The sequence below is a fragment of the Poecilia mexicana genome, unplaced genomic scaffold (assembly GCF_051168715.1).
Source record: "Poecilia mexicana isolate PSO_F unplaced genomic scaffold, ASM5116871v1 scaffold_19, whole genome shotgun sequence".
In the NCBI taxonomy this organism is placed as follows: Eukaryota; Metazoa; Chordata; class Actinopteri; order Cyprinodontiformes; family Poeciliidae; genus Poecilia; species Poecilia mexicana.
This window is the reverse complement of record NW_028263388.1, coordinates 23,345,876-23,359,626: the sequence shown is the minus strand read 5'-3', so window position 1 is coordinate 23,359,626 and position 13,751 is coordinate 23,345,876. Positions and strand designations below refer to the sequence as shown.

The following is a 13,751-nucleotide window of genomic DNA, read 5'->3' as shown; positions in this document are numbered from 1 at the left end:
TTTGCAACTGGAAACCCAGAAACTGCGACTCTCGGCCATTTTGTGCCTAAATGGTTAAACGGAGACCCAGAAACACTGAATGCACTGAATGCCTGCCTTTTAAAGTCCATCCACTCACAGTGTCTCTTTGTTTGCACGTTTTTCCGTCTGGTAACGGTAATAAATGCTAATTATTAGCCAGCTCTGACGCTTTGACCAGCGGGAAATGCCACAGTCTCTGGGAAGCGTTTTTATCGCAGCAGAATAAGTCAGGTGTGTTATTCGTTAACATACCTGGGTTGAGTAGTTTAGATGTTGATGTGTTTTCTGTTTTAGGGGCGTGTTTTCACTGGCCATCCAGAATCTGCACATCCAGTCTCTGGGGCTGCGTTCGCTGCGCAGCGTCAGCGGAGGCCTGGTGTTGTTGTACAACAACTCGGAGCTGTGCTACACCGACTCTGTGCCCTGGGCGTCGATCCTCCACCCCACCGAGGGGCCGCAGCGCATCGTCAGCCTCAACCGGGAACCCGGCGTGTGCGGTAGGTCAACGCTCAGAAACCAAAATGGCTGGTCTGGAGCTCAACGCCCGGTGCTCACAAGTCATTACAAAAAGTATTCACACCCCTGGAAGGTTTTAAAACTTTTTGTCCGTGAACTTCAGCGTGTTTTGCTTGGATTTTATACAATAGAGCAACACTATGATGGGGTGTTAGGACCATGCTAAGAAAATAAAAATAATAAAATTACAAGAATAAAGTCATAATCTTATGACTTTATTCCTGTGATATTACAACTTTATTCTCAAGATTTGCTGATATGATATTAAGCCAACAGAAATCGCATATTAAAAGGTGTCATGTGCTTCATTTGCTGTTTGTATTTCCAGAGAAGGAGAGGCGTGTTTGCCATCCGCTGTGTGAGGGGGGCTGCTGGGGCCCGGGGCCCGGCCAGTGCGTGTCATGCAAGACGTTCCAGCGAGGCACCGTGTGTGTGGAGCAGTGTGACTATCAGGGGTAAAGGTCGTCCAAACATCACATCTGCTTTGACACTTTAACATTCAAGTACATTAATGGAAAGGGTTTTAAAAACATGATGAGGTAATGATGATATTACCGTCTCTTTATAACGTGGTTAACTCTGGTTGAGGCGTCTAATGACATCATGCAGCTGAAGCCAGACTGTGGTTTGGGATGTGATATATATCCTTTCTGTTGCAGAGCTGCTCCTGAATACGTTGATGGGTTTTTGTGCAAAACCTGCCATGAAGAGTGTCGACCTCTGAACGCCTCTGCATCCTGCCACGGCCCGGTAAGACGCCATACTGTACAACACCACAACATACCACTGTTTACCAAACACCATGTTTCATAATGTACAGCACACACTATACCATACACCATTTACCATACCATAGCGTATCGTGCCATAGGTTACTATACACCATATCATTCCGTACCTCAACATACTATACTGTACTTTACTATACCATTTACCATTCCATACCACATATCATGTCATTTAACTACCATTTGGTGTTTTCCTCATAACTTTATAATATTGTGTTTTTGTTACGTAGAGCACCTTGAACTGCTTTGCTGCTGAAATATGCTATGCAAATAAACTTGATTGATTGATTGATTTACCATATACTGTATAATATACCTTACACCAGGGGTCCCCAAGTCCAGGCCTCAAGAGCTACAATCCATTGTTTTTCAACCCTGGTCCTCAGGGCACACCACCCTGCATGTTTTGGATATCTTCCTGCTTTAGCACACCTGATTTCAGTTGATGACCAATTAACAGGCTCTTGCTGAGCTGCAATTATCTGAATCAGATGCAGGAAAACATGTAAACATGCAGGGCAGTTTGCCTTGGAGACCAGGGTACACTGGCATATACCGTACCATACACCACACCATACCATATAGCATACTGTACCATACAATAACACAAACATCCATGCGTTATACTGTATTGTACCATACTGCAGTTTAACATGCTGTTGTACTATTAGGATGCTATGCCATACTATTATTGGACTGAATTTAAATTGTGTTTTTCTAGTCCTATTGACCATTAAATGCTCTTTAAACCAAAGTCACATTCACCCAGTGACATTCACAAACAAGCACATATTTATACACCAATACGCAGATTGATAGGCATCCTTGCCTGGGGGGTAAGGCACTTAGCCTCCGTTGGGAAGTCATGTTTGTGGTCAAGTGAGGTTATGTTTTTAAATGAGTTCTTGTTTCACTTTAAACCTTCCTCTGCCTCCAGGGTCCAGACCACTGCACCGAGTGTCTGCACTATCAGGATGAAAAGATTTGTGTGGAACGTTGTCCCAGCGGAGTGAAGGAAGATCAACAAACTGTGTGGAAATACAGCAATGAAACGCGACACTGTCTGCCCTGCAACACTAACTGCACACTGTCGTGAGTGAACACGCACATGCAGACTGAGAAACCCAAGCAAACACACCGAACATGTGACAGTAACTCACACCAAGACCCTCTAATTTCAGCTGCACCATGATGGATGAGAGAGGCTGCCCCATTGACACCAAGACTGGGTAGAATCACGCTTTTGATGCTGCTTTAAGGATGCCTGAAATCCCTGAAAATGCTTGAACTTCAGATATTTTCAAAGAGCACTGCAAGATATTTGTGTTTTTTTGCTGTTAGCTAACAGCAGTTAGCTGTTAGCTAACAACTGTAAAATTAAACATAGCTAAAATGGATAATGTTAATATTAACAGTTAAAAACGTACACAAAACATAGCAAAATTACTCATGAAGCAATGTATATTATTAAAGTTGTCTAAAAATATGTTAAAATATCACATTTGTGAAGAAAACAGAGCTGATCCTAACATGTCAGTTACAAACACTAACAGAAAAAAAGTGGGAGGAGCTTTCAGTTACTGGTTACTATGGTAACCACCAACTGCCAAGAGCAGCGTTAACCTATTACACCAATAAATGTCTGGAGAAAAACTTGATTAAACAAAATAAATTCAAAGAATAAATAGACGCATTTTAAGTTAAAATAAAACCCTGTTACATATGCAAACTGTATGTAAACTTTGACCAGAAGAGAAAATATTGGTATCATCAGCAAATTATATAAATCTTATACATGTCAATATGAACAGTTTGAGATCTAAAGCCAATCCTTGAGGATCCACAATACATGTCCAAATCAGAGCATTTCCTAACCGTCTCCTCTCTGTTTAGTTCGGGCACAACCATCGCTGCTGCAATCGGTGGAGTCGCGCTCTTCATCATCTTGCTGGGTCTGCTGGTCTTTTATCTGAAGAGACAGACAAAAATGAAGAGGAAGGAGACCATGAGGAGGTACCTCCAGGAACAGGAGGTGAGCGCTGGCAGTGATTGGATCACAGTTTGCTTGGGTTTTTGTTTTTATCAGACTGATGTGTTTAATCTGCGCCGTGTTTCCTCTCTGCAGCTGGTGGAGCCGTTGACTCCGAGCGGCGCGTCTCCGAACCAGGCTCAGATGCGAATCCTGAAAGAGACGGAGCTGAAAAAGCTCAGGCCTCTGGGTGCAGGGGCCTTTGGGACTGTCTATAAGGTATGCACACTAAATGTTTTGTGTTTTTCTTTTTCTGTCTATATTTAAGATAACTTTATTTTTTCCAAAAATAATTGCTGTTTTAGGGGGTGTGGGCTCCAGAAGGAGAACACATAACAATACCAGTGGCCATTAAAGTCTTGAGGGAGAACACCTCACCGAAAGGCAACAAAGACATTCTTGATGTGAGTTAAAAACCGATTAGAGCAAATATGTCAAATTCAACCAATATAGCGTTTTATGAGGTCCTCTACACTCCAGACACCAAATTACATCAATCAGTCCTTCCAGTTTTTTGTAGAAATTCAACTGATTCCCGCATCTTTTGCTTTTATCGCTAATGCATGCTTGCAAAAATTTGGTAAAAATTGTTGGGTTTAGTAGAGCTAGCATCCATCTGCATGGCAAAAAACATAAACCTTGTGTATTTGTGGTTCAGTTTCTAGTGAAAATATCTTAACACACTTGAAATAAGACAAAGCTAACTTACAATTAAGTTGTCAGCAAGAAATACGAGCTTATTTTATGTCAATGATTTCTTAATATTGATGAAAAAGTGCTTGTTCCACTGAAACATGGAAAAATGTTTTGCTACAAATGAAGTAATTATCAGTGGAACTAGAACTGGGTTGCTAGGAGACAGGCTGGGCTTGGCTGGTGTTGCTAGGTAACGGCGCAACTCCAGTTGATTGTGACATAAGTGAAATATTCTGCCAGGTGAACTTGTAGTTTTTCATCAATATTAAGGAATTATTTTCATAAAACAAGCTCCTACTTGTTGCTGAAAAGTTGCTTATACTTTGTCTTATTTTAAGTTGACTAAGATATTTGCACTAAAAATAGATGAAAAATACTTGGTAAGATTTGAGTTTTCTGCAGTATTTTTCACTTCTACTGCAGTGCTGCTTCAGCCTTACTTGATGTCAAATTATTGTCCCATGTAATGTAAGCAAAACGTATAGCAAAATTTCTTGCAAATATTTCTAATTTAGCACAACAAATCACAAAAACAATCACAATATCCTGTTGGTACTGATCAATGTAAAAACATGTTCAGTATTTAATATTAAGAACTATTTATAGAATGCAGAGACCGCTATTTATTAATATTTTAAGATTATGTTAATTGGTTTACCAATAAAACCGTCCCTTTGGGGTCATCATGATCTTGATGTGACCCAAAATGAAAATGTGTTTCTGGACCAGAGTCCTGCAGCATCTCCTGTCTGTTTGCTCCCAGGAGGCGTTTGTGATGGCATCAGTCACCAGCCCTTATGTGTGTCGCCTCCTGGGGATTTGCCTGACGTCCGCCGTGCAGCTGGTCACTCAGCTCATGCCGTACGGCTGCCTCCTCGACTACGTCAGGGAGAACAAGGATCGCATCGGTTCCCAGTGCCTCCTCAACTGGTGTGTCCAGATTGCCAAGGTACCTCTCGATAACGACTCTCTGGTTTTTCCGCCTTCGGCTTTTGCTTCGGCTCCAGCTTGATGGATCTGTGTGTTGGTGTAGGGGATGAATTATCTGGAGGACATTCGGTTGGTCCACAGAGATCTGGCCGCCCGCAACGTTCTGGTGAAGAACCCAAACCACGTGAAGATCACCGACTTCGGCCTGGCCCGTCTGCTGGACATAGACGAGACGGAGTATCACGCCGATGGAGGAAAGGTGAGGCTGGACTACGACACCAAACTACATCAGAACTCCAGCTTCCATTGCCTGACTGGTGTTTCTGGATTTAAAGGTGCCGATTAAATGGATGGCTTTGGAGTCTATTCTGCACAGAAAGTTCACCCATCAGAGTGACGTCTGGAGCTACGGTCAGTGGTACTTGGACGTTTTCACATCTTGGTTTGGTTGGGGACCAAATATGCAACTATTATTACATTTTCAGCTGGTGTGTTTCGTTTTTACATTTTGTCAAACAAGCCAAAATAATTGAGAAACTTGTTCCCCTCCTAGCCTGTGGGAAACTCCTGAAGGAAATTACATAAAAACTTCCTTTTTAACAAAACGTTAATAAAAATGGAGTAGTATTAGATTTTAGTGGTTGTAGGTAAAAAACACAAGCCATTCTTTCCTCTACCACTGTTTTGGTTTAGTTGTATTTACCCAGAATGCCCTGCACTCTAATCCTCTTCCTGCTTTTGCTGTGGCCTCCAGTCCGCTTGGCGTTCACATTTGAACTGCACTAGAGTTCACTTCAACAGAATTGAGACTGAAGATTTTAGGCGAACCAGAGTTCAATTGTGGATTCACACCTCCGCAAACACACTAGAGTTAGATTAAAGCAGATTAAACAGGATTGCTGCGAATGCACTCTTAGTTGTAGTTTAGAGTAAAGGCATTTTCACAGCTCATGGTCCAGACTCAGTTTGATTGGGGAAAAAATTTACAACATTTGTTACATTTTCAGCTGGTGTGGTTCTCTGTCACGCCGCATTGTGTCAAACAAAAAAATATTTAAAAACATCTGTTTCCCTCCTCACCTGTAGTGGCGCTGCGCCAAGAACCACTGAAGTAAATGACACAAAAACCTTGAAAGAAGGCAAGAGCGTAACTTCCTTCTTCACGAAATAGTCAACTTTTAGTACATGTAGGATGCCTATTTTGTCTTTAGCAACAGACCAGGTGCCATTTCCCCCATTAACGTTAGACTCGCACGTTTGTTTTGGTTGTATTTACCCAGAATGCCCTGCGCTCTAGTCCACTTCCTGCCTTTGGAGGGGCCTCTGGTCCGCTTAGCTTTCACTTATGTATTCAAACCGCACCAGAGTTCACTTCAACCAAAGGGAGACCGAGGTTTGTAGGCAGACCAGATGTCTGCATCGGAGTTCAGTTGCAAACTTTCTACTACTTATATGTGACCAAGGTTTGTTCAAAGTGGATTCTTCCCAGAGGCGTCAGATGAAAAACCAAACTCTGTCGTTTTCAGGGGTGACGGTTTGGGAGCTGATGACGTTCGGCTCCAAGCCGTACGACACCATCGCGGCGAGGGAGATCCCAGATCTGCTGGAGGGAGGAGAACGGCTTCCTCAGCCTCCGATCTGCACCATAGACGTCTACATGATCATGGTCAAATGTGAGTACGGCACCAGCCCAGTAGTTCATTTACTGCCCTGTGGGGTAAAAAGAGTTTTCGAACAGAAAATCTAATAATTTTCTGTTTGCTTTGCAGGCTGGATGATTGATCCAGACAGCAGGCCCAAGTTCAAAGATCTGGTTCAGGACCTCAGTGCCATGGCGAGAGATCCGTCTCGCTACTTGGTCATTCAGGTAAACTTCACTAAGGCTGCAAATGTTTAACTTCTGGGTGTCTGTATTATCGTAATATATCTTATCTTTTGATGCTGTGTTCATGCAGTAAACGTAATACGAATGATCGTTGGTAACTTGAAGGTTTTTGAAAAACATTTGATTGAATCTCCCTTTTTTTCAGGATAAACTACAGCAAAGACTTTAAAAATTAAAATTTGGTTTGAATTTACTGTGGATTTTCTCACACAGAGTTAGAATTATAAATATAGGCTGATATTTACAGCCCCACTAATCGACTAAATGATTAATCGTGATTATTAAAATAATCGTCAACTAATTTAGTAATCAATTAATCGTTTACTGGCGTATACAGACTCAAAAAAGGCCAACATATTGAGAGCAGGGACTGAGCCTACATTGTACAAAAATATTTACATTTTGCATTTAAGATTAAAAAAAAACTTTAAATTCTCAAGTGGTAATTTTGCTATGTTGTTGCTTTTGAAGCAATAAAATGTTTATTTTCTTTGTTAAAAAAGGAATTGTTTAATGTTTTTGTAATATTGTATAGAAATGACTAACTTGGTTGGATGAAAAGCCAAAAATGTGTCAAAGTTTTTATCCAATTAATCAATTAATCGTGAGAATAATGGAATATAATCGATTACTAAAATATTCAGCCTTGAAATCAAGAGCTGGCTGGTTTCAGTTGGACCGTCTGGACAAAAATCGCAGTAAATTTCAACTTCTCTCTAAATAATTGATACCTTTGTTCCATGCTGAAATTAAAGAGCAGCTGTAATATTCCTGAGGTTCTGTTGAGTCCTGACCAGAACCTTCTGCTTCTCCAGAATGATGACCAGATGAGCTCCTGCAGCCCGGTGGACAGCCAGTTCTACCGGATGCTTCTGGAGGAAGGCGAGAACATGGGCGACATGATGGACGCCGAGGAGTACCTGGTACCACAGCCCAACCTGTTCCCCAGAACCAGGGCCGACGGGGCCCAAGCCAACGGGCCGACCCGCCACCAGTCCTACCAGGTCAGTGGGGACCTGCTCTAACTGGATCCCAGTTTGAGTTAGAACGGTTACTGGTTTTATCCATCCATCCATCCATCCATCCATTTATCCGTCCGTCCGTCCCTCCCTCCCAAACATGGCCGCCTTCCCTCCCTCCCAAACATGGCCGCCTTTGTTTCAGTATCTGTCTCTAGTGCAGTGTTTCTCAATTCCGGTCCTCACGCCCCCCTGCCCTGCATGTTTTAGATGTTTCCCTTCTGCCACACACCTGGATTCAATATTTTGGTGATTAACAGGCCTCTGCAGTACTTGAAGGTCATGCAATCATTTGAATCAGCTGTTCTGGAGTAGAGGCACATCTAAAACATGCAGAGCAGGGGGGCGTGAGGACTGGAATTGAGAAGCACTGCTCTAGTGAATTATGGTGATGATGAAACTCCATTGTTTCTGTTTTTCTGAGTTAATTGAAGCTGTAAATGTCTTCACTTGTAAACAAATATCAGTTTTAATTTCATCACCTTTAAACTGTTTCTTTCCTGCACCAGCAGAGCAAAGATCTGGATGTTGAGCCCTTGGCCGCTGGCGGACCTCAGAGCATGTACTCGTCTCTCAGTACTTTGGGCCGCAGCCAGTGCCCCACCCTGCCAGTGGCAGCCAGCATGTCCAACGGCCTGTGGCCCCAGTTGGCCCGCACCACTTCAGCAGGAGGCCAGTCTGACTCCGTCTTCTTGGATGTGACTCCAGACGGACATTTCTTATCGCCGTCCAGCCCTGGACGCTACTGCAAAGACCCCACCTACCCCAGAGGGAGCCAGTGTGATCTGGAAACGGATGAGGCGGACGGCTCCCATCATCCTAATCACCTCCATCACTCCCTGCCCAGGAGGAGTCACGCCCACAGTCAGAGGCCATCCATGCCAGGTAAAGTGTTGAGTGAAGTCTTAACATTTCCTCAAGAGCAGCTACAGACTGCATGTCTCTGTTCATGGAGAATTAAGTGCTTTATATTTCCACTGAAAAAATAGTCGGCCCTACTGACACAAGAGAAAACTCGGGTTTTTTAGAAAATGGCCGCTGTTTGTTTCTGGATAAGATCAGTCAACTTTGGATTATCTCATTAATCGTTAACTTGCAGCCGTAGTCAACGTCCCTGAGAGATTTGTCTGATTTTCTGACTTTCCTCATTTGTCGTTCAGAGTACGTCAACCAGGAGATGCTGGATCCCAGACCGGCGATCCCTGAGCGACCCACTACGCTCCCACGCAAAGGCTCCAGAGTGGAGCGACGGCTCCCCAATGGCCTCGGGTCCGGCCACAGCGTTGAGAACCCGGGGTACCTAATCCCCGTCAACTCCGCCTGCCCCGCCTTCGACAACCCGTACTACCTGGACCTCGGGGACAAAGCCAACGGCGCTCCGCCAGGAGCGGCGGGAGACGGCACCGCGACCCAGGAGAGCAACAGAAACATCACCAGGCACGTCAACGGGTTCGTCACCCCCACTGCTGAAAACCCAGAGTATCTCGGACTTGCAGACACCTGGACTGGTGGTCAGACTTGAGGAGGAGGAGCAGGAACTGTAGGAGTTGCAGATCGAGTTCTTCTAAGGGAGGAATGAGAGAAAGGGAAGCTGGTTTGTTTTGTGACGGATCTGAGTGGGGTCCTTGTTTGAATGTGAGCACATCGATTTGAGGCCGACTATCAGAAAACTCACTGTTGACTCCAGCACAGTGTAGCATTAATATGGTGTCTGTGACACCGTGGGAATTCATCAACAGTTTGGGACGCTTCTGTGAAAAACTCATCCCAGTACGACGAGAGTCTGACGATCAGAGAACCATTCGACTGTTTTTCAGTTTTTCTTCACTGTTTAATTAACGTTCAGGCTTTTTTTCCACTACATATGAAGTAGTTTTTGTATTTTTTTTTCTCAACTGCCACAGACAAAACAATCCAAGATGCGCATTGAGGATGGTGTTTAGTATTCTGGTCACATTGGACGAAGGTCTCTAGTGCCCTCAAAGCCGTTTTGTCTCAAACAGAGAAGGCCCCTGCAGCCCATCTGGCCTTTGGGTTTGCTCCCTGAAAGAAAGACGTCCTGTATGGCGAAGACAGCAGCTTTGTGCCGCTCTGATGTATCGGACCGCAGCTACTCTGTGGGGTCTGAGTAGACTTCATAAGCTAATGCATGTTAAAGTCAACACTTTCCCAAGAATCTCTGCATATTCCAAGCCAGTGAGCCACTCTCTTCAAGTTGGAAAGGATATTTCACAAAAAGTTGGAAGAGATCTTTCCGTTAGGATGTAAAACAGCCTTCAGAGGGGACAGAAACCGCCCCTTTGCTCCGTTTGGGTAATCAATGCATGGTTCAAATTCCACCCACTGAGAACAGCCAGTTAATACTCGACTTTTTTTTTTCACTCTACACTGCAAAAACACAAAATCTTACCAAGATTTTGTGTTTTTCAACATTGTTGAAAAAGTACTAATTCTACTGGCAGATTATTTCATTTATAACACAGGAAGAGGTTTTGCTATAAATGATGTAATCTGCCTGCGGAACTAGAACTTGGTTGCTAGGAGACGGGCTGGGCTTGGCAGGCGTTGCTTGGTAACGGCGTAGTTCCAGTTGATTGTGAAATAATCTGCCAGTGGAACTAGCACTTTTTCCATCAATATTAAGGAATTATTTTCTTAAAACAAGCTACTATACCTTGCTGGAAAGTTACTTGTAAATTAGTTTTTCTTATTTTAAGTGCACATAGATATTTTCACTAGAAATGGACCAAAAATCCTTGGTAAAATTTGAGTTTTTTGCTGTGTTCCGGTGGCAGTATTTCTCACTTCTACTACACTGCTTGATGCCTTCCTTGATATAATCTAAGATTCATATCGTTACATTTAACATCATACATAAGCGTAAATATAGCGCTTATTTTTAAATTAGCATCAGTATTTTTGTTCTAGTTTCTAGGGCAAATATCTTAGTACATTTGAAATAAGACAAAACTATCTTAAAAATAGCTCCTACAGCAAGATGTAGGAGCTTCTTTTGGGTAAGTAATTCCTTAATATTGATGAAAAAGTTCTAGTTCCACTGGCAGATTATTTCACTTATAACAAGATGTTTTTCCATGATATAAGTGAAATAATCTACCAATGTAACTAGAACTTTTTTCATCAATACTAAGCAAATACTGACTTAAAAGAAGCTCCTATAACTTACTGAAAAGTTACTTTTGTCTTGTTTCGAGTGAACTGAGATATTTGCACTAGAAACTGGACCAAAAATACTTGGTGAGATTTTGTGTTTTTGCAGTGTAGCTGGTTTTTGACTCAATAGAGCCTTTGTTCTTCTCATAGTCGATGTTTTCCTTCCTCACATCTTTGGAGAAGAAAGTAGCTACATACTGACTGTACAACTACGACGACTGATCTGTGACCTTTTCAAACCCCACTGAGGTGATTGTTATCCTTAAAGGATGTTGTCAGTGTGAGGCTCAGATCCTTCCTGAATGTATCTCACCCACCATGTTTGCATCAGATTTCATGTTTAATACGGGTTTTAAAGAGTTTCCTTCCAGAATTACGTCTTTAAGATTTCTAAATACTTTAGGGTTTTTTTATATACATATATATATATAACATGCCAGGGATTTGCTTTTAACACATTCAGTTTTTACAATTAAAAAAAAAGACATATTACATAAACAATGTATTAATTAGGGAGGAAAAAGACTTCATACAGATGCTGAAGAATGTGCTGCCTCGTTTGGTAAAGATGTGTAAAAACAACCTAAAAAGTAAAAATAAATTCAAGGAAAAAACATATTTAGAAATAATTGTTTTTCATAAAATCACAGGTGGTTGCTGATATATTAGATACAAATTTAAGTAAATCTAATGCACTTTTGAAATACAATAAGCCCCACAGCATCACCTGTAGATTGTTCAAAAACTGCAATGGTTACATTTATTTTAAAGGAGTATCCACAATTTTTTGCACCAGGGATTTTTATTAAAAACAAACTAATTCAGTGTTACAACAGCAATAATAGATAACATGATTTGAAGGCTTTTTACACATCTTGACCAGGGAGTCTTGTTTCTATAAAGGTGAACTTTATTCTGACTTTGAAAGACCTGCACTGTAAAACACAAAATCTAAAGTATTTTTGATTTGGTTTCTAGTTAAAATATCTTAGTACCCTTGAAATAAGGCAAAACTAACTTACAAGTGACTTTTCAGCAAGAAATAATAGGTTGTTTTAAGTAAATAATTTCTTATTATTGATTAAAAAAGTACTAGGTACACTGGTAGATTATTTCACTTATAACAATACATTTTTCTCATGTTATAAGTGCAATAATGTTTTGCTGAAAAGTTACTTACAAGTTGGTTTTGTCTTTTTTTTTTTTTTAAGTGTACTTTATATATTTGAACTAGAAGCCAGACAAAAACTAACAGTTTGTTTTTGCAGTGTAAATGGCATTTCTGGATTGCTCATGTTAGGTTTGAAAGGTATGTAATTTCCCTGCGACTTTTTATTTAAAGTTTGCTAGTATAAGATCTTTAAACAACCTGAAAAGTGTTTAAATCTGGGCTGAAAATTACTCGTGCTGCAGATGGTGAGTATTTTCTTTTTGGACTGCGTTAAATCAAATCTCAAACGTTCTGTTTCTTTTTTGCAGCTAACAATCATTTCAGGTCGTTGCAAAATCACAACACGGGGTGGATATTCAATCACGAGTTTTACTGCAGTGATCCGATTTGTACTTTAAACATTTCTGAGGATTTACCTACAAACTCATCCTCAGTTTGTTTTACCAGAACGAGTACAGAGCCTAAATGTATGCAGAACAGAGGAAACATTAACCAGGTAAAAATGAGCCCTGTGACCGGTTATTTAACGTGTTTACACTTCCACAGAAGGACCGAAACGGGGCAAAAACATGACATCTGTAATCTAATCAGACAAGAAGAAAAAAAATGCAGCTAACAGTTTGTTGAAGTTTCTCCAACACTTAAAATCAATCATTTGCATTTTGAAGAAAACCTGTTTTGACTTTTTGTGAATATATATATATTTCTGTTTTGTTTTTGTCTTTTTAACCTTTCACGGTTGTGACGGGGTATAAATAACAACCAGTTTTGTTGGGATTTGTACATTCAACCATAATGTAAATGTTGAAAAGCTATATAGAAATAAACTGATCACAGTGGTAGCTGATAGAAACTGTCCAATTTATTCAAACGTATTTGGTATTCCTTTGCTAAATCCTTTCTTTTATTTATTTCTAGTAAACGAGAAAGTGCTAATTTATGTTTTCCACACATAAATTAAACCTGCTGCTGCTGGTTAAACTTTATTACAAAATACTTCTGCCTCCCAGTGGCATTACAGTTAGAGCTACTTTAGGATAAAAAAAATAGAAATACTCTTTATTGTCCCACATTAGCAGTATAAGGCGCTGTTAGCTAATTCTGCTGAGGTTAGCTAGCTCTCACATGCTAGCTAACCTAGCCGTTTAAATACAAAATCTGTACACAAAACATTAATATTAACATAATTGTGTCTTTTTTCTGGACCGCTTTCTTGGCTAACAATTTCCCAGTACTCTTAATTCCCACATTATTTTGGTGTTTAGAAGGCAACACCTGCCGTCTCCATGACGCTCATTCGTTTCTGTTCGCCGCCATATTTTGGAACCCAGTCCTGCTGCTCTATGCCTTTAATTTGAAACATTTGCCACTCATTTTCATCCCAGTTGTGTTTCTACCGGTAAGGAATGGTTTTAATAACAAGAAGTCAACTGTTAAGTTTACTTTTGACCGCAGTAACGTTCATTTAGCGGAGACACTAAGTTTTATTATCGAAGTGGGCGGTTGCTGCGACGCGTTCATG

The 13,751-nt window shown here is 41.1% G+C and overlaps 1 protein-coding gene across 2 annotated transcripts in view; it reads left to right on the top strand.

Annotated features, from left to right (window-relative positions):
• erbb2 (erb-b2 receptor tyrosine kinase 2) overlaps positions 1-13,082 on the top strand; it is a 35,787-nt gene extending 22,705 nt beyond the window's left edge. The window contains exons 12-27 of one of the 2 annotated variants that reach the window (XM_015000567.2): positions 316-518; positions 866-992; positions 1,197-1,287; positions 2,263-2,417; positions 2,507-2,554; positions 3,219-3,357; positions 3,451-3,573; positions 3,660-3,758; positions 4,814-4,999; positions 5,084-5,239; positions 5,316-5,391; positions 6,507-6,653; positions 6,750-6,847; positions 7,681-7,869; positions 8,394-8,769; positions 9,045-13,082. In XM_015000567.2, the coding sequence (XP_014856053.2) occupies positions 316-518; positions 866-992; positions 1,197-1,287; positions 2,263-2,417; positions 2,507-2,554; positions 3,219-3,357; positions 3,451-3,573; positions 3,660-3,758; positions 4,814-4,999; positions 5,084-5,239; positions 5,316-5,391; positions 6,507-6,653; positions 6,750-6,847; positions 7,681-7,869; positions 8,394-8,769; positions 9,045-9,406 (2,575 nt within the window). In that variant the 3' untranslated portion in view covers positions 9,407-13,082. The remainder of the gene's footprint in view (positions 1-315; positions 519-865; positions 993-1,196; positions 1,288-2,262; positions 2,418-2,506; positions 2,555-3,218; positions 3,358-3,450; positions 3,574-3,659; positions 3,759-4,813; positions 5,000-5,083; positions 5,240-5,315; positions 5,392-6,506; positions 6,654-6,749; positions 6,848-7,680; positions 7,870-8,393; positions 8,770-9,044) is intronic. The other variant, XM_015000568.2, reaches the window with a different exon arrangement.
• The last annotated feature ends 669 nt before the right edge of the window (positions 13,083-13,751 follow it).